Source organism: Erinaceus europaeus, chromosome 2, assembly GCF_950295315.1.
Source record: "Erinaceus europaeus chromosome 2, mEriEur2.1, whole genome shotgun sequence".
NCBI classification, from domain to species: domain Eukaryota; kingdom Metazoa; phylum Chordata; class Mammalia; order Eulipotyphla; family Erinaceidae; genus Erinaceus; species Erinaceus europaeus.
In genome coordinates this window covers 3,517,965-3,540,504 of record NC_080163.1, presented here as the reverse complement: position 1 = coordinate 3,540,504, position 22,540 = coordinate 3,517,965, and the positions used below count along the sequence as shown (strand labels likewise).

The window sequence follows — 22,540 nt, the reverse complement described above, 5'->3', positions numbered from 1 at the left end:
GCCTGGAGAACGCTTTCTTCCTCCCCTTCTCTTTCTTCCTCTGGTAAGCCAATAATGCGTATATTGTTTCTTTTGAAGTCATCGCATACGACTCTGTTGTTGTTTTCAGCATCTCTTAATCTCTTTTTGAGATCTCTTACTTCTTCTTTAGTTGTCTCTAATTCATCCTCAATCTTGCTGATTCTGTCTTCAGCCTCATTGATTCTATTCTCTCTGCCCTCTACTGCTTTCTGGAGTTCATCTATTTTGTTGCCCTGCTCTGATACTGTTTTAGCTTGTTCAGCTAGTTGCCTTCTTAGCTCAGCAATTTCAGCTTTCAGCTCTCTAATAACCATGAGATTATTAGAATTTTCTTCCATATTCTCATTTGTTGTTCCTGCAGTTCTGATTACAATTTTTTCAAATTCTTTACTCACTCCTGTTATTATTTCCTTAGCTAATGTTTGGATGTTGAACTCGTTGTTTTGTGCTTCGCCCTCTGGAGGACTTTTAGCTGGACTCTTGTCCTGGTTCGAGTCTCCATTATTTTTTCTTGTTGTTTTAACCATTTTATATAAGTTAAGAGGTTTTTCAATCCCTGAGTTGGAGTTCAGTGGTGTAAAAGCCTTTTTTTTTTCCCCTGTAGGCTATGGGAGCCTGAGGGCTTTTCAACTATCAATAGGCTTCTTAGCTTAATCACTGACTCCTGACCAAGAGATAAAGCAGGGTGTGGCAGAGATAATCCAGTGGTTATGCAAAGAGACTTTCACAGCCCTTCAGCTATGCCACCGAGGTATAGGTCTTCTCCTGAGTTTCCTGGTTAGATCTCTGTGCCCTGGTGTCCCTCCCTGTTGCTGCTCCAGATTCTGAGGGTAGTAGCAATGGAGACTCAGAGTTGTACTTGGTGAGTCTCTGGGGAGTCCTTTCCTCCCTTCAGCTGTCCCCTTGTTGGTGGAGCAGACTGGAGGTGGTGTCTCCACTGACAAACTGTCGAACTGTTAGCAGTCACTTAATCTCTCCTTAGGCCCCTCTCTCCTCTCTGTCACCAGCCACGCGTGTTTGTACTCACGGGTGATTTACTGGGTTTCTGTGGTCATTCTAGTCCTGTCTTGTTTCGGTCCGGGTGGTCTCCTTTGGTATTCCTAGTTGATCCGGGAGAGGAGAGGAGAGGAGAGAAAGCGATCTGCTGCTCGTACTTATTTATTTCTTATTAGATAGAGACAGAGAGAAATTGAAGGGAAGGGGCAGTGGAGATGGAGAGAGACAGAGAGACACCTGCATCCCTGCTTCACCACACGTGAAGCTTTCTCCCTGCAGGTGGGGACCAGCGCCTTGAACCTGGTTCCTTGTACACTGTAGTGTGTGCGCTTAACCAGGGGCGCCACCACCTGGCCCCTCCTCTCCCTATTTTAAATGAGATGCATCAATGTTGAACCAGAGCAGTGTTCAGCTCTGGCTTGTGGGGCCGGGGATGGAATCTGGTGCCTCAGAGCACGAAAGTCTGTTGTATAAACCGTTGTGGCACCTCCCCGACCGGCCCTCCCTTCACCCTGCCCCCCATTTCTCTGAGTTCCTGTCGGTCCCCGGATCCATTCATCCTCGGGCCTGAAGACCCCCCCCCCATTGGCTGGGGTCGGGGTGGGCGGGTCCTGTCACTGGGGCAACAGCCACAACAAGCCCGGCGGCAGCTTGGCTACCCGGCAGGGGCTGGACCATGGCCGGCCTGACCCTGGCCCTGCGCTATGGGCCCCTGCGCGCCCCCATCTCTGCCTCCCAGGGGTCCGCGTCCTGGCCCCAGTGGCACCTCACCAGCAGCGGCGTCGCCCACCACCCCATCCCGCCCGTGTCCTTTCCCCCACCCACCTTGCGGGTGAGGGCACAGGGGGCCGGGCTCCCCCCTGGGAAGAAGGGTCCGGGGTGAGGGGTCAAGGAAGCAGGTGGCTTGGTGGGGGGGTGTAGGGCTGTGCCCCCGACCAGTGCCTTCTCCCCAGTCCACACTGGCCGAGCCCCTGCCCCCCGCCTCCAAGCGGGATGTCCCGGTCTGGGCTTTCGACGAGGTCATCAGCCGGTGGGAGACCACCTCGGGCTCGGCCTACGTGCCCAAGACCCAGTGCGGGCCGTACGCGCAGCCCAGGGCGGCCGAGCCCGCCGACCCCACGCGGACACTGGGCATAAAGGACTTAGGGGAGAAGGTGAGTCGGGGGAGCGGGGTGGTCCAGGCCTGGGGCGAGGGGATACCAAGGGCGGTGGGGTGCGGGGGTGTCCCCGTCTCCTTGGCCTGGGCTCCCGCGTCGCCTCCCCGCAGCTCCGGCTCCGCGGCGGGCGCCTCCCGCTGGTCACCAAGGACCACTGCAGCGAGACGCGGGAGCAGTTCCCGGGCTGGCCCTGCCTGGACGCGGGCGGCCCCTGCGCCCTCGGACCTCAGCCCCTGGAGCTCGCCGACCACCATCGCGGGGGCCCCTCCCAGGTAGGGGGGCGGCGGAGGCAAACCCGGGAGCGAGGTTTCCCGAGCGCCCAGGAGGGGACTCCCGCCCTGGGGCCCCTGGGGGCGCGGCCTAGGAGGTAACCCTGGGGGCGTGGCCTAGGAGGTAACCCTGGGGCGTGGCCTAGGTTATCCTGGGGCGTGTCCAATAAGGCCAACCTGGGGGTGTGGCTGAGGGCGTGGCCAAAATAAAATTGACCCCCCCCCTGGGGCGTGGTCAAGGGGTTCTGTGGCGGATTCGGGTTGAAGACTGGACTTTGCCCCACTGCCCTGCCGAGGGGTTGCTGGCCTCGGGGAAGTTGAGGAGTGAATACCCGCAATTCGGCCCCCGGGCTGGGGGTGCAACTAATAATCCGGGGGGGCGTGGCTTGAATCTGGGACCTCGGGCCCGAGAGTCCGTTTGCATCACCATTATGCTGTGTCTCCAGCCCTGAATCCCCTTGCTCACCCCCCCCCTCCCGTCTCTCCCGTTTTATCAGGCTCTAGTCCCCTGGACCCACAATCCCGAGCTGGCCGGCCGGCCGTTCATGGTCCCGGACCTGGCCGTCCTGGACCGCAACCAGCTGTATCTGACCACGACGGCCCGGGACTTCTCCAAGTGAGCTGGGTTCTGCGGTGGACCAGGTTGCGGGCGGCTCCCCGCACCTCCACCGCCTTTGGCTTCTGCACCTAGCTAGCCCCGGTGCCGCCTCGCAGAATCCAGTCTGCAGGGATGGAGAGATGCAGTGAGGGGGTACACACATTAGTCTTCCAGTCCTTGGGAGGAGAGGGGTATGAAGGAAGGCCCATTCCTGACTCTTGGGCCTGACAACCCAGAACTCCAGTCTTGGAATCCCTGGCCCCACGCTTCCAAAGGGTTTGTCACATCCTCCCCGGAACTGGCGGTGGAACTCCAGCCTCATCCAGGGACCCACTGGTGCCCTCCCCTGCCTCCCTCCCCCAGGAAGGAGCTGGCTGCATCCTCCAGCCAGGACCTGCTGACCTACTGGAGCTTCGAGGAGACGCCCCGGGCCCGGGGTCGGGGTCCCCTGCGGCCGCCCTTCCCTCGCGCCTCCCGGCCACCGCGGCCGCCCACCCTCCGCGTGCCCCGGGCGCGCCCCGTGCAGCCTGCCGTCCCGCACCGGGGGCTTTGCTCCCTGGCGCAGGAGTCCTTCGGGCCCCCGCTGCACCCGCTCCGCACGCTCGACCGCTTTTGCCCGCTGGAGCTGCCCTGGGGCGGCCCCCACTGGCAGGCGGTGCCCGGCGTCTTCAGCGCCCCGCAGGCCTATCGCCCTGAGAGCGCCGAGTACGGCAGCGGGCGGCCCGCGCGGGTGTGAGCAGGATGCGGGGGCCCGCCGGTGACAGAGTTAAACAGACTAAACCAAGTCCTTTGCGGGGTCCGCTCTGGTGTCCTGGTTTCTGGGGGCTCTGAGTCTGCTGAAGGTGGGGGTGGGGGGCGTCTAGGAGCAGCAGACCCCGCCTCTGAGCACTGAATCTCATCACCCCCAACTAAGTTGGGTCACAGCAAGTGCAGCAGTCAGGAATCAGCTAACCCCAGTCTGAGTGATCGCGATCGATCGCTAGGGAGAATGGAGTCCTCCTCCTTGGGGAGCGATTCCAGTTAGCGGCAGGCCCCAGCACCTCCACAAGGGGTGGGGGCAATGCCCGGAGTCTGTTTTTTTCTCACTAGGGTTATCGCTGGGGTTCTGTGCCAGCACTATGCAGCTACTGCTCCTGGTGGTGATTTTTGTCATTTTATTCGATAGGCCAGAGAAATTGAGAGGGGGACAGAGGGGGGGAGAGAGGGAGAGACCCTGCAGGCCTGCTTCGCTGCTTGTCAAGTGCCCCTCCCCACAGCTCCCTGGCAGCTGAGGCTGGAACCTGTGACATCAGCTTCACCTTGGATGTCTGCTGCTTCTGGGAAGTCACTCAAGAGTGGGTGCTCCTCGGAGCCCCTCCCTGACCTTGCCCGCCTCTCGCCCCCGGGGGGATTAGTGTCCAGGTTACCCCACAAACTGCCACCCCCACTGGCCTTGCCGCCCCCTCAGCCTGTGGGTATAAGACCAAGGAAACCCCACAGGGGAGAAATCAAGGATGGAGCTGCTGCAGGTGAGGTGGGGGGGGGGGGGCCTGGTCAGCTGGCGGGAAGAGGGGGACGCTCATGAGGCTTCTGTCTATAGAGAGTGAACGGCGGCGGGCAAAGTGGATTTCTGCCAGGAGGAAGACTGGGTGGGCCAGGTCCTGAGGTGGGTCTGACGGAGAGGGGCTGAGCGGACTGTCTCTGCACCGAGACCCTGGGCTTAGTGTGTGGGGAGGTGAGGGGAGCAGGGGCCCCAGGCCAGCCCTGACTCACTGGCCTGGTGCAGGGGCTGCTGCTGTGGCTGCTGCTGTGTGCGGGGGGCACGTGGGCATCCGGGGGGCCCCTGAGGCCGCTGTGCCGGCCAGTCAACGCCACGCTGGCCGCCGAGAGCGAGGCCTGCCCCTTCTGCATCACCTTCACCACCAGCATCTGCGCCGGCTACTGCCCCAGCATGGTGAGGCCCATGGAGGGTGGCGAGGGCTGTGGGCAGGGTGGGGTGGCCAGGCCAAGGCTGGGGACTGGGTATGTTTTTCTGGGGGGGCTTAGGGTCTGACTCCCGTGGGGGAGCTCGAGGAGCCTGGTGCCAGAGGGGCGCTCACACCACCCTGGTGTCCAGGTGCGGGTGCTGCCCGCCGCCCTGCCGCCGGTGCCCCAGCCCGTGTGCACCTACCGGGAGCTGCGCTTTGCCTCCGTCCAGCTGCCCGGCTGCCCGCCCGGTGTGGACCCTGTGGTCTCCTTCCCCGTGGCCCTCAGCTGTCACTGTGGACCCTGCCGCCTCAGCAGCTCTGACTGCGGGGGCCCCAGGGCCCTGCCTGGCGCCTGTGAACACCCACCCCTCCCAGGCCTGCTCCTCCTCTGAGGGCCCCACCTCCCATTCGGACTGTCCTGGAGCTGCCCAACCTTCCGGCCCCCCAATAAAGGCTTCTCAACCTGCACTCTTGGGCTTGGCTTTCTTTGGGCAAAGGGACACGTGTACCCTCAATCCCCAATATACCCCCCCCCCCACACACACACACCACACTGAGTGCAGTTTCAGAACGATTTTATACAAAGTCAATGTCAGGACTGTGGTAGAAAACGGGGCTGGGCTGGGGTGGGGTGGGTCAGGTCAGGTCAGGAGGTGTCCATGGTCTCGCCTTCTGTGGAGAGCAGACGGGCAGGCCCTGGTCAGCCGGGCAGGGGCAGGATTCCCCCTCCCATCCTCTGGGGGCAGAGCCTGGGGGGCGAGGAGGGGGCCACTCACTGAGCTCGTTGAAGAGGAAGGCGTCCTGGTACTCCTTCATGTACTGAGTGGAGCGAGACTCATCCAGGAAGAGCGAGTAGACCCGCTTGATGTCATCGACCTGCACCTCCGTGCCCTGGGGGTGGGGTGGGGAGAGGCCTCAGTGAGTGGGAGCCCCTCCCTGGGAGGGAGACAGAGCAGGCTCCAAGTCCAGGTGGCCTGGGCTCAAATCCCCCCTCCCAAAGCTCAGTTTCTGGTTTTTCTGTATCCACTCTCATCTGTGAAATGGGATACAGGAAAAACCAACCCGAGAGATGAAAGTCCCCTGCCTCTGAGAGCACACTCCCAGTGGTGCAGTGGATAGAGCACTGGATCCTCAAGCATGAGGTCCCAAGTTCAATCCCTGGCAGCATGTGTACCAGAGTGATGCCCTGTGTCACTAATAAGAAAAACCTTAATTTAAAAAAATATTTTCTAATGATCCTTATTTATTGCACAGAGGCAGCCAGAAATTGAGAGGAATAGGGGGATAGCGAGGGAGACAGACAGAGAGACACCTGCAGCCCTGCTTCACCACTCGCAAAGCTTTCCCCCGGAGATGGGGACTGGGGGCTTGAACCTGGGTCCTCGCACAGTAAGTAAAATCTTTCCCCCCCCCTCTATGTTATTATTTTAATTTATTTTTTATTATCGGATGGAACAGAGAGTAATTGACAGGGAAGGAGGAGATAAAGTGGGGAAAAGATAAGGGAGACACCTGCAGCCCTGCTTCACCACTTGTGAAGCTTGCCCCTGCCCTGCAGGAGGGGTTGAGTAAAATCTTTAAACATACTCCCCCCCACTCTCCCCCTCACACACATTCTTGGCAGGGGGTGTAGCTCAGTGGTTGAGCACAAAGTCTTGAGATTGACCCCCTGGAACAACACAATTGTAAGACTAAATGCAACATTCCAAAGTCCTTTGTTTTGGGGAGGGACTGAACCGAGGACCAGGTCGGAGAGGAAGACCAAGCTAGACACTGAGCTCCACCAAGGCCCCGGGAGTGGGGGAGTGGGGGAGTGGGGGTCCTGGCCCGGGCGGCTGACCTTGCGTTTCCGGCACACCAGGCTGGCGGCAGTGATGAGCTGGATGGCGTAGCGCAGGGAGGTCTCCAGGCCGATGCGCGTCAGCACCGTGTAGGCGTCCTCACTCATCTCCACGTCCTCCTCCTCGCACCTGTGGGCGGCCAGGGAGGGCAGGGCAGGAGCTCAGCCAGCGCCCGCCCCCTCACCGCACCCGGGAGTCTGTGTCCTCAAGGCCACAGAAGGGTGGGCTGGCCCTCCGGACCCTCTGCCAGCCACAGCCACTCCTTCTCCTGCCCTACCCTGCACTGCCCCCACCCCCAGAACCCCACGGCCTTGAGGCCTTGACGCACCGGATCCGCAGGATCTGCTTCGTGTCCTTCTCACTGTAGGGGGAGGTGGAGACGATCAGCAGCCGGTCCAGCAGGTCGATGGGGATTCCGTGGGGGCTCTGGTAGCTGGTGCCTCGGATCCTGAGGTGCAGGGGACAGTGGGTGCCTCTGGAAGTACTGTCAACACACCCTCTCCCCAGCCCTAAAGCACGAAGCCTTCAGCCCCTGCTGGTGCCAACCCAGGATTACTGTGCCAAGGTCCTGCGCCCCTGCCTGAGCTGCCCTGTCCCAGCTGCAGCGAGCCCAGCTCGGGGCAGGAGGCAGGAAGTAGAAGATGCTCCTTCTGGGGAGGCTGTTCTTTTCGGAGTGAGGTGAAGGTGACAGCTACGAAACTGGGAAACTGGGTTCCTGAACTGGCCGCCCACCCTCAAAAGCAAACACTGACGCGCTCACTGCTCCTTGGGAAAAGCCATCAGGCTCCTGGGACACATCACGACATCCCTCAACATTTCTAAGTGTCCTGGCTGAGGCTGGGGAGATGGTGCAGTGGTGAAGGGAGTCCCTGAAGCCCTGGGCCCTAGGTTTGATTCCTGGCACTGCAAATACTGGAGTGATGATGCTCTGGGCTCTCAATGAATACATGAATCTTTTAATTTTTCATTTATTTTTCCCTTTTGTTGCCTTGCCCTTGTTGTTTTATTGCTGTAGTTATTATTGATGATGTTGTTGTTGGATAGGACAGAGAAAAATGGAGAGAGGAGGGGAAGGCAGAGAGGAGGAGAGAAAGATAGACCCCTGCAGACCTGCTTCACCGCCTGTGAAGCGACTCCCCTGCAGGTGGGGAGCCGGGGGCTCGAACCGGGATCCTTCCGCTGGTCCTTGTGCTTCACACCAAATGTGCTGAACTCGCTGCACTACTGTCCAACTCCCGAATAAATGAATCTTAAATAAAAAACAAAACAGTGGTCTGGGAGGTGGCGCAGTGAATAAAGTACTGGACTCTCAAACATGAGGTCCTGAGTTCGAAACCCAGCAGCATGTGTGCCAGAGTGATGTCTGGTTCTTTCTATCTCCTGTCATTCTCATTTAAAAAAAAAAAAAAAAATCAACAAAAGATTAGGAATAGTCCCAAAATGTGGAAGCTCAACAGTACACTTCTTAACAACTTCTGGGTCAAAGAGGAAATAGAGGAAGAAATCAAAATGTTTCGAGACTTCAATGAAAATGAAGACACAAGCTATCAAAGTATTTGGGACACAGCTAAGGCAGTACTGCGAGGGAAGTTTATAGCTATACAAGCACACATTAGGAAACAAGAAAAAGCACAAATAAACAGCCTGATTGCACATCTTAAAGACCTAGAAGAAGAACAACAAAGGAATCCTAAAGCAACCAGAAGGACAGAAATCACTAAAGTTAGGGCAGAAATAAATAACATTGAGAATAAGAAAACCATACAAAAGATCAATGAAAATAAATGTTGGTTCTTCGAAAGAGTGAACAAAATCGACAAACCTTTAGCCAGACTCACAAAACAAAAAAGGGAGAAGACCCAGATAAATCGGATAGTAAATGAAAGAGGAGATATCACAACAGACACTGCAGAAATTCAACATATCATGCGAGGCTTCTATGAACAACTATATGACACCAAGCTAGAGAACCTGGAAGAAATGAATGATTTCCTAGATACCTACCAACTTCCAAAACTAAGTAAAGAGGAAGTGGATAACATGAACAGGCCCATCACAGCTAATGAAATTGAAACAGTTATCAAAAATTTTCCCAAAGTTAAAAGTCCTGGACCAGATGGCTTTATAAATGAATTCTACAAAACCTTCAAAGAAGAACTAATACTTCTACTTTTACAAGTCTTCCAGAAGATTGAAGACACTGGAATGCTCCCTACCGGTTTCTATGAAGCCAACATCACTCTGATATCAAAAGCAGACAGGGACACAACCAAAAAAGAAAACTGCAGACTAGTATCTCTGATGAACATAGATACTAAAATGTTGAACAAGATTCTAGCCAACCGGATACAGCAGTATATTAAGAAGACTGTTGAGAGTCGGGCGGTAGCGCAGCGAGTTAAGCGCACAGGGCACAAAGCACAAGGACCGGCATAAGGATCCCAGTTTGAGCCCCCGGCTCCCCAACCTGCAGGGGAGTCGCTTCACAGGCGGTGAAGCAGGTCTGCAGGTGTCTATCTTTCTCTTCTCCTCTCTGTCTTCCCCTCCTCTCTCCATTTCTCTCTGTCCTATCCAACAATGATGACATCAATAACAATAATAACTGCAACAAAAGGGAATAAATAAATAACCACTTCCTTAAAAAAGAAGGAGAAGGAGAAGATTGTCCATCACGACCAAGTGGGGTTTATCCCAGGCATGCAAGGTTGGTTTGATATACGTAAATCAATCAATGTGATCCACCACATCAACAAAAGCAAGACCAAAAACCACATGGTCATATCAATAGATGCAGAGAAAGCCTTTGACAAAATGCAACATCCCTTTATGATCAAAACACTGCAAAAAATGGGAATAGATGGAAAATTCCTGAAGATAGTGGAGTAGAGTATAGCAAACCTACAGCCAACATCATACTCAATGGTGAAAAACTAGAAGCATTTCCCCTCAGATCAGGTACTAGACAGGGCTGCCCACTATCACCATTACTATTCAACATAGTGTTGGAAGTTCTTGCCATAGCAATCAGGCAGGAGCAAGGAAATAAAGGGATGCGGATTGGAAGAGAGGAAGTCAAACTCTCCCTATCTGCAGATGACATAATAGTATGCATAGAAAGGCCTGGGGAATCCAGCAAGAAGCTTTTAGATTTCATCGGGCAGTACAGTGAGGTGTCAGGCTACAAAGTTAACATTCAAAAGTCAGTGGCATTCCTCTATGCAAACACTAAGGTAGAAGAAATTGAAATCAAATTGAAATCCAGAAATCAAAAACAATTAAGATATCTAGGAGTAAACCTAACCAAAGAAGTGAAAGACTTGTATACTGAAAATTATGAGTCACTACTCAAGGAAACTGAAAAAGACACAAAGAAGTGGAAAGATATTCCATGTTCATGGGTTGGAAGAATTAACATCATCAAAATGAATATAATACCCAGAGCCATCTACGAATTTGATGCTATCCCTATCAAGATCCCAACCACATTTTTTAGGAGAATATAACAAATGCTACAAGTGTTTATCTGGAACCAGAAAAGACCTAGAATTGCCGAAACAATCTTGAGAAGAAAGAACAGAACTGGAGGCATCACACTCCCAGATCTGAAATTGTATTATAGGGTCACTGTCATCAAAACTGCTTGGTACTGGAACATGAACAGACACACTGACCAGTGGAATAGAATTGAGAGCCCAGAAATGAGGCCCCACATGTATGGACATCTAATCTTTGACAAAGGGGCCCAGACTATTGAATGGGGAAAGCAGAGTCTCTTCAACAAATGGTGTTGGAAAAAATGGGTTGAAACATGCAGAAAAATGAAGCTGAACCACTTTATTTCACCAAATACAAAAGTAAATTCCAAGTGGATCAAGGACTTGGATGTTAGACCACAAACTATCAGATACTTAGAAGAAAATATTGGCAGAACGTTTTTCCGCATAAATTTTAAAGACATTTTCAATGAAACGAATCCAATTACAAAGAAGACTAAGGCAAGCATAAACCTATGGGACTACATCAAATTAAAAAGCTTCTCCACAGCTAAAGAAACCACTACCCAAACCAAGAGACCCCTCACAGGATGGGAGAAGATCTTTACATGCCATACATCAGACAAGAGTTTAATAATCAAAATATATAAAGAGCTTGACAAACTCAACAACAAAACAAATAACTCCATCCAAAAATGGGGGGAGGACATGGACAGAATATTCACCACAGAAGAGATCCAAAAGGCCGAGAAACACATGAAAAAATGCTCCAAGTCTCTGATTGTCAGAGAAATGCAAATCAAGACAACAATGAGAGATCACTTCACTCCTGTGAGAATGTCATACATCAGAAAAGGTAACAGCAGCAAATGCTGGAGAGGGTGTGGGGGTCAAAGGAACCCTCCTGCACTGCTGGTGGGAATGTCAATTGGTCCAACCTCTGTGGAGAACAGTCTGGAGAACTCTCAGAAGGCTAGAAGTGGACCTACCCAATGATCCTGCAATTCCTCTCCGGGGGATATAGCCTAAGGAACCCAACACACCCATCCAAAAAGATCTGTGTACACATATGTTCTTGGCAGCACAATTTGTAATAGCCAAAACCTGGAAGCAACCCAGGTGTCCAACAACAGATGAGTGGCTGAGCAAGTTGTGGTATATATACACAATGGAATACTACTCAGCTGTAAAAAATGGTGACTTCACTGTTTTCAGCCGATCTTGGATGGACCTTGAAAAATTCATGTTAAGTGAAATAAGTCAGAAACAGAAGGATGAATATGGGATGATCTCACTCTCAGGCAGAAGTTGAAAAACAAGATCAGAAGAGAAAACACAAGTAGAACCTGAACTGGAGTTGGCGTGTCACACCAAAATAAAAGACTCTGGGGTGGGTGGGTGGGGAGAATAGAGGTCTAAGAAGGATGACAGAGGACCTAATGGGGGTTATATTGTTATATGGAAAACTGGGAAATGTTATGCATGTACAAACTATTGTATTTACTGTTGAATGTAAAACATTAATTCCCCAACAGAGAAATAAAAAAATAAATTTAAAAAAATGGGGTGAGGGGACCGGGAGACACCATATTAGTGATGTAAAAAGACTCAAATTTGAGGCACCAAAGGTCTCAGGTTCAATCTCCAGCACCACCATAAGCTAGAGCAGAGTTCTGATTAAAAAATGATAATAAAGATCAAATAACCCAATTAGGTGGGCAGAAGATATGAGTAGACGGTTCTCTAAAGAAGATACACATGACCCACAGGCATATACAGAAATGCTCCAATTCAGAGAAATGCAAATTAAACCACACAGATTCCACCTCACGCCTGTGAGAATGGGCTCCATCAATAAACAGGAGCTCGACCTCGCTGCTGGTGGGAGTGCGGGCTGGTGCGGCCACTCTGGAGAGCAGTGGAGAATCCTTTCATACAAATGGAAATGCCTTATGACCCGGCAATCCCACTACTAGGCATTTACCCCAAAGACAAAATAACACTGATTTGAAGGGATACGTACACACCCATGTTCACAGTGATTTTATTCACTATAGCAAAAGCCTGGGAACAACCAAAATGCCCTTCACGGGTGACTGGATAAAAAAGCTATGGGAAGGGGCCAGGTGGTGGCGCACCTGGTTGAGTGCACATGGTACAATATGCAAGGACCCAGGTTCGATCCCCTGGTTCCCACCTGCAGGGGGAAAGCTTCACAGGTGGTGAAGCAGGGCTGCAGGTTTGTCTCTCTGTCTCTGTCTATCATCTCTTTCCCTCTCAATTTCTACCTGTCTCTATCCATATATAATAAAGATATTAAAAAAAAAATGAAAACTTGGGAGTTGGGCTGTAGTGCAGCGGGTTAAGCGCAGGTGGCGCAAAGCGCAAGGACCGGCTTAAGGATCCCGGTTCGAGCCCCCGGCTCCCCACCTGCAGGGGAGTCGCTTCACAGGCGGTGAAGCAGGTCTGCAGGTGTCTGTCTGTCTCTCCCCCCCTCTGTCTTCCCCTCCTCTCTCCATTTCTCTCTGTCCTATCCAACAACGACATCATTAAGTACAATAATAAAACAACAAGGGCAAAAAAAAGGGGAAATAAATAAATATAAAAAAATTAAAAGGGAGTCGGGCTGTAGCGCAGCGGGTTAAGCACAGGTGGCGCAAAGCACAAGGACCGGTATAAGGATCCCGGTTCGAACCCCGGCTCCCCACCTGCAGAGGAGTCACTTCATAGGCGGTGAAGCAGGTCTGCAGGTGTCTGTCTTTCTCTCCTCCTCTCTCCATTTCTCTCTGTCCTATCCAACGACGACAACAACAACAGTAATAACCACAACAATAAAAGAACAAGGGCAACAAAAGGGAATAAATAAATAAAATAAATTTAAAAAAAAAAAAAGAAAATTTGTTTAAAAAAGCTATGGGACATATACTCAACAGAGTATTATGCAGCAGTAAAAAGATGAGATTGTGTCCTTGGGATGAAGTGGATGGAACTGGAGAAGGTGATGCTCAGTGGGGCAAGTCAGGAGGGGAAGGACAAGTAGAGAATGGTTCACTCATCTGCAGAACACTGACAAGTGAACATACAGATGTGAAAGAAACAAACGTCAACTTATTTCCAAGACTGTGGGAGAACCACAGTGTTTATGTATGGCAGTGGGGAGGGGGACAGACCTCTGGTGATGGGAGTGGTGAAAAAAAATAGTAACAGTAGGGAGTCGGCAGTAGCGCAGTGGGTTAAGGGCACGTGGTACCAAGGACCAGCCTGAGGATCCCAGTTCGAGCCCCTGGATCCCCACCTACAGGGCAGGGGAGTCGCTTTACAGGCGGTGAAGCAGGTCTGCAGGTGTCTGTCTTCCCCTCCTCTCTCTATTTCTCTCTGTCCTACCCAACAACGATGACATCAACAACAATAATAACTACAACAGCAATAAAAACAACAAGGGCAACAAAAAGGAAATAAATATTTTTTTAAAAAAGTAACAGTAGATAGCAAGATGGTTATGCAGAGTCCCCGGTTCAATTCTCTGCACCACCATAAACCAGAGCTGGGCAGTGCTCTGGTAAATAAATAAAAGTCATTAAAAGAAAAAAAGAAAGTAGTAATAAATAAAAAAAAAAAAATTTTTAAATCAATGATGGGAGTGTGTGTGTGAGAAATGAGAGCCAAGCGGGGCTGACACGTGGTGGCAGGCACTCAAGCAGAGAGCCCATTGAGATCAGCCTGCACCCCAGCACACCAGTCGTGAACTGCCAACTTTGGGGCAACGAGAAGAAAAAGAAGAGCCTGGTCTGCGGACACCCTCCCCGAGCAGAGCGGCCTCCCTGGCCTGGCCCCGAAGGCACCCCACCGCCCCATTCCTGGGGTTGTCCCCTCCAACACACGAGCACTCTCCGCCTAGGGACCAAGCCCACTGGACACAGGACTCCGCTGCCTGCCCCCAGCGCTCCCAGGGGGCCGGTGGGCGCTTACCGGGTGATGCCGCGGTTGGTGGCCATGATGAGGACGGGTGCCATGTCACTCTCCAGGGCCCGGTTGAGGAAGGAGAAGCTCTCGATATCCAGCATGTGCACCTCGTCGATGAAAAGCACCTGGGAGCACGTGGTGACATGTCACACTCACCCCTAGGCTTGCCACCCCCCACAACCGCCCGTCCTGGGCTACTCACCCCGGGGATTATCTCCGCCTTGCCCTCCTCACGCCACTCGGCCACCTTGGCATTGATCTGCTCTCGGACTTCTGACTTGATCTCTCCTGTGTCACCTTCAGGAGGCAAGGGTGGCAAGGGGGTGTCAGGAGATAGGGTGCATAAGGGGTGTGCAAAGACAGGGGAAGATGCGGTGCGGGGACAGGAAGGAGAGGTGGAGGGGCGAAAGTGACACGCAGTTACTGGCTGAGGGAGCCTGGGGCAACCCCAGAGAGGAGGGAGTGTCCTCAGACGACACCTGGCAGGGTCGGCACTGGCAAGGGTCAGGGGTGTCTCGCCCACAGAAGACAGCAAGCAGGGCGGGAGAGAGAGGGAGGGAGGAATAGTCACAGACGTGGGGGCCTCACCCACCCGAGAAGAGGGCCAGGAAGCCCTGGGTGCGGGAGTTGATGACGTCGATCTCGTGCAGGGACACGGTGTGCACCACCTCCTTCCGCTTCTGCAGCTCCCCATCCGGGCACTGCACGAACTTGGTCTATGGAGCCCGGGTGTCAGCGGAGGCAAGAGCAGAGGAAGGCATGAGAGGGGCGCCCTAAGGAGTGCTGTCTGGGCGAGACTGGGGCGCCCTGGACTGGAGCTCGGTGTCCAGGTGGGTGTCGCTCAGGGATATCCAGGCCACTTGTCTGAAAGTGCTCAAGGACATAGGGGTCCCAGGGGACCTGAGACAGCTCAAACAAAGAGCGAAGTTCAAGAGTCCCATGGCCACAGGGCTGGGGTGACGATGGGGGTACAGGCCCCGAGGATGAGGGGAAGATGGAGGCAGAAACCCCCTGGGGCCTGCAGCGAGGGGACCCCTAGGGTCCATGCCCACCTGGGATCCCATGGCGTCGTAGTCCCGCGCGCGAGTGAAGGAGCGGCCCAGCTTGGAGATCTTGCCCGTGGCCTTGTCGATAGTGATCACATCACTACGAGGGGGGAGGGGAGTCAGAGGAGGTGGGGCTCTCGATGCCCAGCCCAGGCTGCTGGGTGTGACCGAAACTGCTCACCCCGCCTGGACCTTGTCCTTGGTCAGGGACTCAATCATCTTGGTGCCCAGGTCGTAGATGGTCTCCATCTCTGTGGTCTTGAGTGTCAGCTTGCCCACTTTGGAGCCCTGAGGGGGACATGCCAGGGGAGGGAATCTGAGAGGGCCCCCAGTCTCCCTGACATAAGGATGCTGTCGGGGTTGATGGTGTGACTCCGTCCTGACGGAGGTGATGGGTCTACACATGTGTCAGACAGAACAGCCTGCATGTGCTCGACATGTGCCCTCACTGGACGGTGACACACTTGAGCAAGTCACCACCAGACGCACGGAACAAGCGTCTAGGCAGCCAAGGAGACGGCGTGGAGGACAAAGCACTGGGCTCTCGAGCACAAGGCCCTGAGCCTGACCCCACCATCGAATGTGCCTGAGTGCGGCTCCTTCTCTCTCTCTAATAGTAAGTGGGGGGCAGTGGGCGGTAGGGCAGGTGGCGCAAAGCACAAGGATCCGGGTTCGAGCCCCCGGATCTCCACCTGCAGGGGAGTCGCTTCACAGGCGGTGAGGCAGGTCTGCAGGTGTCTTTCTCTCCCCCTCTCTGTCTTCCCCTCCTCTCTCCATTTCTCTCTGTCCTATCCAACAACAACGACATCAATAACAACAACAATAATAACTACAACAAGGGCAACAAAAGGGAAAATAAATACAAAAAAAAAAATTAAGTGGGGGAGATGGCATAGTGGACATACCGTGCCCGTGGCCGGCCGGTCAATCTGGATCTCCACGACTTCCCCTTCGATGATCTCAGTCTCCTCCCTAGGGAGAGCAGGTGTGAGGAGCGAGCCGGCAGGCTGGGCCCTGGGGTGTCTAACTCCCATCAGTTCTGCATTCAGGGCTGAGGCTGCTGGGACGTGCCGCCTGAGTCTTCAGGAGACCTCCCCCGCTTCCCACACACACTGGGGCCCAGCTTACTTGATGCGCACGCCGATGGACCTCCGGAAAGCCTGCGTCAGCGCCTCTGTCTTGCTCATCTCCAGGGAAAAGATCTCACTGCCAGCGATGGCAGTGAACGGGGTGTCGGGGCCCAGCGCCTGCGCCATGCCTGGAGAGGAGAGGAGCCGGGCATGACGGGGTCAGTCAGACAGAAACAAAACGTAGTGTGGGTTGGGGGTACAGATGGCAGTGGCTGGGGTCCCAAACAGGGGCTGCAAGGGAGCTTCTTCCCTTCCATGAGGTACACCCTCCTTCAGCACAACTCCTCTCTTCTGTAGGGGGTGCGGATGAAAAAGCTGGAGCAAGCATTAGGACCCGTACAAGCATCCGGGTTCAAGCCCCCTCCCTACCTGTGTGTGTGGGGGGTTTGCTCATAAGTGGAGAAGCAGGTCTGCAGGTGTCTAGCTTTCTCTCAATCTTCCCCTCTCCTCTCAATTTCTCTGTCTAATCCAGTTAAACAGAAATAAAAGGCCACTGGGAGCAGTGGATTTGTAGTGGCGGCACTGAGCCTCTCTGATCATCCTGGAGGCAGAAAGCAAGCAAGCTGGAGCTCGGTAGAGCTGAGAACACGGGGCGCCCTGCCAAACCCGTCAATGAGTCCAGAGATACTGAAGCAGGCGGGGGAGACTTCACACAGCTGCCAAGCAGGCCCTAAGTGGCCTGTCCTGAGGTCCTTCAGCTTGAGGGTACGAATCCTGAGCATCTAAGCTGACGCTCCCCTGGGCTGGTGGAACCTGGGCCTGGCCTGGCCGTCTGGCAGGGACCGACCGGAAGCATACCATCCCCCAGGGGTCTCACCCATGGCGATGGCCGTCTTTCCAGTGCCCGGCTGCCCCGCGATGAGCACTGCCCTCCCGGCAATCTTCCCTTCCCGGATCATCTCCAGCACGACTCCGGCTGCCCGCCGTGCTGCCAACTGTCCCACCATGCCCTGGGAAGCCTGCAGGGAGGGCGAGAGAGCTCACAGGGCGGCCCCGCCACACCCACACCCAGGGGACATCCATATATTTCTTTTGTAAAATATTTATTTAAATATTTATTTATTAATTCGCTTTTGTTGCCTTGTCTTATTGTTATTGATGTCGTCGTTGTTGGATAGGACAGAGAGAAATAGAGAGAGGAGGGGAAGACAGAGAGGGGGAGAGAAAGACAGACACCTGCAGACCTGCTTCACCGCCTGTGAAGCGACTCCCCTGCAGGTGGGGAGCCGGGATCTTTCAGGCCCTTTGCGCTTCGCACCATGTGCGCTTAACCTGCTGCGCTACCGTCCAACTCCCTTACTATAATTTTTAACAGACCAACTTCCAGATGCAGCTGAATTTTTAGAAATTAGTAGCCAGAGATCTGGAGGGCTTCTTCTTCTATTTGCTTTTTATTTATAAGGAAGAGATGGGTTGGAACACCCGCAGCACTGCTTCAGTCTTCAGGAAGCTTTCCCCCTACAGGGCTAGGGAGACGAGGGACTTGAACCTGGGTCCTTGTGTATGTTCAACAGAGGGCTCCACCGCCTGGCCCCACTTTTATTAATTAACGAGGGAGAAAGAATGAGGACCAGAGCATCATCCTGGGTAAATGCAAGGCCAGGGATCAAACTCAGAACCTCTTGCGTGAGTCACAACCGATCCACTGAACCAGCTGAGGCCCACCCAGAGCAGCCTGCCCACGGCCCCAGCCCGCTCTACCTGCCGAGGCTCCAAGGCATCATCCAGCCCCAGCCCCCGGATGTGGGAGTGGGCACCTGTGAGTGGAGGAAATAACCAGAAGGGCAGTTACCGGCCAGCTTGTGTCCGAGTCTCGGCCAACTTCAGCTCAACATGCAGCCATCTGTGGGACTCGGCAGTGCCACTTCCCGACCGCATGTGTGTGCGGCACATGGGGGGCCAAACAGTCAGCGACACCCTCCTTTTCTGACTTCCAGGCATCCTATAGGAGCCCCACCAGGGCAGCCTGGACTGCTCCTCCTCCCCCAGACAGTATGAGGGGCAGCCCGGCTCAGGGTCCCGGCCCGCCTCACTCACCAATGCGTTCAATCCTCGTCACATCTCGGATCTCTGGGACCTTGGTCGTCGCTGCCTGTGGGAGGAAGAAGACGTGTGAGAACACCCCTCTGAGGTCCCCGTTGTCACCCCTCCTCTGCCCTCCACCCACTTCCCTTGAGGGCCGTCATCCTGCTACGGCCCCAACACCTGTCACCAGCACCCTCGGGGCTGTCACCTACAAACGCTAGTTGGATGACCTCATGAGAGTCTCAAGGAGACAAGGACTGTGTCTTTTTTCTTTTATTTATTCCCTTTTGTTGCCCTTGTTGTTTTATCATTGTAGTTACTAACCCTGCAAGGGTCAACCCGGCTTTGACCTAGCACATTATGATTGGGCCCTCCTCAATTGCTATGGAACAGGCCATGGCCGGTGCGCCGCTATGTTCCATCGCTGGGGAGCCAGAGACGACCCGAACTGCCCCTGCGGCTACAGACAGACTAGGACCCACATAGACAACACTGCCACCTCTCCAGATTCAAAGGATGTCTCGAAACTTGACATCAGGCTCAACCTGACGCTGTTGACTGGCTACGGAAGAAGGGCAAACGCTAGAAGAAGTTATTATTGATGTCGTTGTTGTTGGATAGGACAGAGAAAGTGGACAGAGGAGGGGAAGACAGAGAGAGGGAGAGAAAGACAGACACCTGCAGACCTGCTTCACCACTTGTGAAGCGACTCCCCTGCAGGTGGGGAGCCGGGGGCTCGAACCAGGATCCTTAATGCCGGTCCTTGTGCTTCGCGCCACGTGCGCTTAACCCGTTACACTACCGCCCGACTCCCTAGAACTGTGAGTCTTACCCACATCTCTGTCTCTAGGACCTGACATATATTTGGTATTGGGAGTATTCTGCAGCGGTGAAAGTGCTCTGACAGACCGCACTGTAAAGACAGACATCAGTGCAGAAGAGGCACCGAGCTGGACATGGCCAGAGCCCTGCCGACACCCCCAGCACTGCGCTGCCCCAGTATTGTTCCCTGTGTGCTCCTCTCCCTGCCTCCCCCACCGGATTACATCAAAGCCAGCTCACTAAAGGAGGCCCACCTGACATCTGAGCTGCTGGGCAGATTCTAGGGTCTCTGCATGTCCAGAGAAGGAACAAAGCATCTTGAAAAGATGCAAACTGGGGCCGGGCGGTCCCCCACCCACGGGGGGAGGGGTCATCGTTTCACAGGCGGTGGAGCAGGTCTGCAGGTGTCTGTCTTTCTCTCCCTCTCTGCCTTCCCCTCCTCTCTCTCCTATCCAACAACAACAACTACAACAATAAAACAACAAGGGTGGGAGTAGGGCGCTGGCACAGTGGGTTAAGTGCACGTGGTACAAAGTCAAGGACCGGCGTAAGGATCCTGGTTCGAGCCCCCGGCTCCCCACCTGCAGTGGGGTCGATTCACAGGCGGTGAAGCAGGTCTGCAGGTGTCTGTCTTTCTCTCCCCCTCCCTGTCTTCCCCTCCCCTCTCCATATCTCTCTCTCCTATCCAACCACGACATCAATAACAATAATAACAACCACAACAGAGGGTGGGGGTATAGCATAATGGTTATGCAAAGAGACTTTCATGCCTGAGGCTCTCAAGTCCCAGGTTCAATCCCCCATACCGCCATAAGCCAGAGCAGAGCAGTGTGCTCTGGTAAAAAAAAAAAAGAGAGAGAGAGAGAGAGAGAGAGGCAAAGGGAATAATAACCACAACAACGATAAAATAACAGTGGCTTCCAGGAGCAGTGGATTCGTGGTGCAGGCACCGAGAGCCCCAGCAATCACCCTGGAGGCAAATAAAAAATAAAATAAATAAAAAGAAAGTAAAAGGAAAAGGCCTCGAGTGAATACTTTTTGCTCAACTCTGGCTGGTGGTAACGGGACCGAACCCGGGACCTTTGGAGCCTCCAGCATGAAAGTCTTTCTGCTTCCGGTCACCGTCACGTGTGCTGCCCACCCGGCAGTGTCTAGAATGGCAGCCCCCTAAGGGCAGGAGGCAGATTCCGGGTTGTCTAGACCCGAGGGCTGAGGGAGGAAGGCGGGAGCTGGAGTTCTAGAGCCTGACAGGTCCGGGGACGGGAGCAGCTTTGGAGACAAGATACCAGCTGCTTTCCCGCCCCTCAGACCAGGGGACCCCAACCCCTTCACCCCACGGACCCCCAGCACATTCAACCCAAGGACCCCCAGCACCTTCACCCTCAAACCCAGGGCCCCCAACACCCTCACCCCAGACCCTAGGACCCCCAACCCCTTCACCCCTGACCCAGGGGACCCCCAACCACTTCACCCCTGACCCAGGAGACCCCCAACCCCTTCACCCCTGACCCAGGGGACCCCCAACCACTTCACCCCTGACCCAGGGGACCCCCAACCCCTGCACCTCAGACCCTGGGACCCCAACCTCTGCATCCCAGACCCAGGGCCCCCCAACCCCTGCACCCCAGACCCTGGGACCCCAACCCCTTCACCCCAGACCCAGGGCCCCCAACCCCTGCACCCCAGACCCTGGGACCCCAACCTCTGCATCCCAGACCCAGGGCCCCCCAACCCCTGCACCCCAGATCCAGGGCCCCCAACCCCTTCACCCCAGACCCTAGGACCCCAACCCCTTCACCCCAGACCCTAGGACCCCAACCCCTTCACCCCAGACCCTGGGACCCCAACCCCTGCACCCCAGACCCTGGGACCCCAACCCCTGCACCCCAGACCCAGGGGAACCCCAGCCCCTCCTCCCTCAGACCCGGGGGTTCCCCAACCCCTGCACCCCAGACCCAGGGACCCCCAACCCCTGCACCCCAGACCCTGGGACCCCAACCCCTTCACCCCAGACCCTGGGACCCCAACCCCTGCACCCCAGACCCAGGGGACCCCCAGCCCCTCCTCCCTCAGAACCGGGGGTTCCCCAACCCCTGCACCCCAGACCCAGGGACCCCCAACCCCTGCACCCCAGACCCAGGGACCCCAACCCCTTCACCCCAGACTCTGGGACCCCAACCCCTGCACCCCAGACCCTGGGACCCCCAACCCCTGCACCCCAGACCCTGGGACCCCAACCCCTGCACCCCAGACCCTGGGACCCCAACCCCTGCACCCCAGACCCAGGGGACCCCCAACCCCTGCACCCCAGACCCTAGGACCCCACCCCTGCAACCCAGAACCAGGGCCCCCCAACCCCTGCACCCCAGACCCAGGGCACCCCAACCCCTTCACCCCAGACCCAGGGCCCCCCAACCCCTGCACCCCAGACCCTGGGACCCCAACCCCTTCACCCCAGACCCTGGGACCCCAACCCCTTCACCCCAGACCCTGGGACCCCAACCCCTGCACCCCAGACCCAGGGGACCCCCAGCCCCTCCTCCCTCAGAACCGGGGGTTCCCCAACCCCTGCACCCCAGACCCAGGGACCCCCAACCCCTTCACCCCAGACCCTGGGACCCCAACCCCTGCACCCCAGACCCTGGGACCCCCAGCCCCTCCTCCCTCAGAACCGGGGGTTCCCCCAGCCCCTTTACACCCAGACCCAGCCAGTCCCCTAAACACTGGGCGTCAGACCCTCCTCCCCGAACTCGAGACGCTGGTCCGTCCCCCAGCGCTCCGCACGCCGCCACTCACCACGGTTGCCATGATGCTCACCAACCGCCAAGCTCCTGGCGGAAACGGAAGCGCGCTGGGGGCGAGGCCGCCCCTCTAGGCCGCGGGTCCTCAGTCTCAGTGGTGCCTCCTGAACTCACCCCGGGGGGGGGGGGGGGCGTCGGCTCACCCTCCGGCCCCGCCCCTCACCCCGCCGGCCGGACGCGGGGTGGCCCGACCTGCTGGATCGCTTCCCGGCGCCTCCTGACCCCTCCTCCTGTTACCCAGGCCTCCTTGCAGAGGCCGATTGCAAAACCCTCCGCACTTCTGAGGGCAACCGCACGTCGCCCACGCTCCGTCTCCGAATCCCACCCTCTCCTCTCCACCAATTTAGGGGCCTCGAGCTCCAGATTGACAGGGAGCGAGGCCAATCGGATGGCGCGGTGACAATCTTCGCCCCCTGGAGCTCGCCTCGTCT

General features: G+C 55.4%; 3 protein-coding genes across 3 annotated transcripts; 2 read left to right on the top strand and 1 right to left on the bottom strand.

Annotated features, from left to right (window-relative positions):
• Window positions 1-1,693: 1,693 nt before the first annotated feature.
• SAXO3 (stabilizer of axonemal microtubules 3) lies at window positions 1,694-3,840 on the top strand. The gene is made up of 5 exons (XM_060174117.1): window positions 1,694-1,849; window positions 1,971-2,171; window positions 2,285-2,446; window positions 2,941-3,059; window positions 3,405-3,840. Exons 1-5 carry the CDS (start codon window positions 1,694-1,696, stop codon window positions 3,775-3,777), a joined length of 1,011 nt encoding a protein of 336 aa, XP_060030100.1. The 3' UTR covers window positions 3,778-3,840.
• Window positions 3,841-4,788: 948 nt separating this feature from the next.
• Window positions 4,789-5,379, top strand: LHB (luteinizing hormone subunit beta; the record flags this gene model as incomplete). Its single annotated transcript, XM_007535978.2, has 2 exons — window positions 4,789-4,974; window positions 5,137-5,379. Coding segments are annotated over 2 exons (429 nt in total), but the record flags the coding sequence as incomplete, so codon positions are not given.
• Window positions 5,380-5,547: 168 nt separating this feature from the next.
• RUVBL2 (RuvB like AAA ATPase 2) lies at window positions 5,548-22,416 on the bottom strand. Its single transcript, XM_060174116.1, has 15 exons — window positions 22,105-22,416; window positions 18,499-18,553; window positions 18,163-18,218; window positions 17,279-17,420; window positions 16,460-16,589; window positions 16,237-16,303; window positions 15,513-15,619; window positions 15,338-15,431; window positions 14,878-15,001; window positions 14,488-14,582; window positions 14,292-14,410; window positions 7,157-7,276; window positions 6,828-6,957; window positions 5,764-5,878; window positions 5,548-5,659 (listed from the first exon to the last, which is right to left on the bottom strand). The coding sequence occupies exons 1-15, from the start codon at window positions 22,114-22,116 to the stop codon at window positions 5,634-5,636; spliced, it is 1,392 nt and encodes a 463-aa protein (XP_060030099.1). The 5' UTR covers window positions 22,117-22,416; the 3' UTR covers window positions 5,548-5,633.
• Window positions 22,417-22,540: the final 124 nt, after the last annotated feature.

Excerpts from the sequence above, each read along its gene's own strand:
- SAXO3 (XM_060174117.1), top strand. The coding sequence starts at position 1,694 with ATGGCCGGCCTGACCCTGGCCCTGCGCTATGGGCCCCTGCGCGCCCCC. Across the intron at positions 2,172-2,284 it reads TAAAGGACTTAGGGGAGAAG|CTCCGGCTCCGCGGCGGGCG; the intron begins GTGAGTCGGGGG and ends GCCTCCCCGCAG. Across the intron at positions 3,060-3,404 it reads ACGGCCCGGGACTTCTCCAA|GAAGGAGCTGGCTGCATCCT; the intron begins GTGAGCTGGGTT and ends TCCCTCCCCCAG.
- RUVBL2 (XM_060174116.1), bottom strand. Across the intron at positions 18,219-18,498 it reads GACGAGGATTGAACGCATTG|GTGCCCACTCCCACATCCGG; the intron begins GTGAGTGAGGCG and ends CTCCACTCACAG. Across the intron at positions 6,958-7,156 it reads AAGCAGATCCTGCGGATCCG|GTGCGAGGAGGAGGACGTGG; the intron begins GTGCGTCAAGGC and ends GGCCGCCCACAG.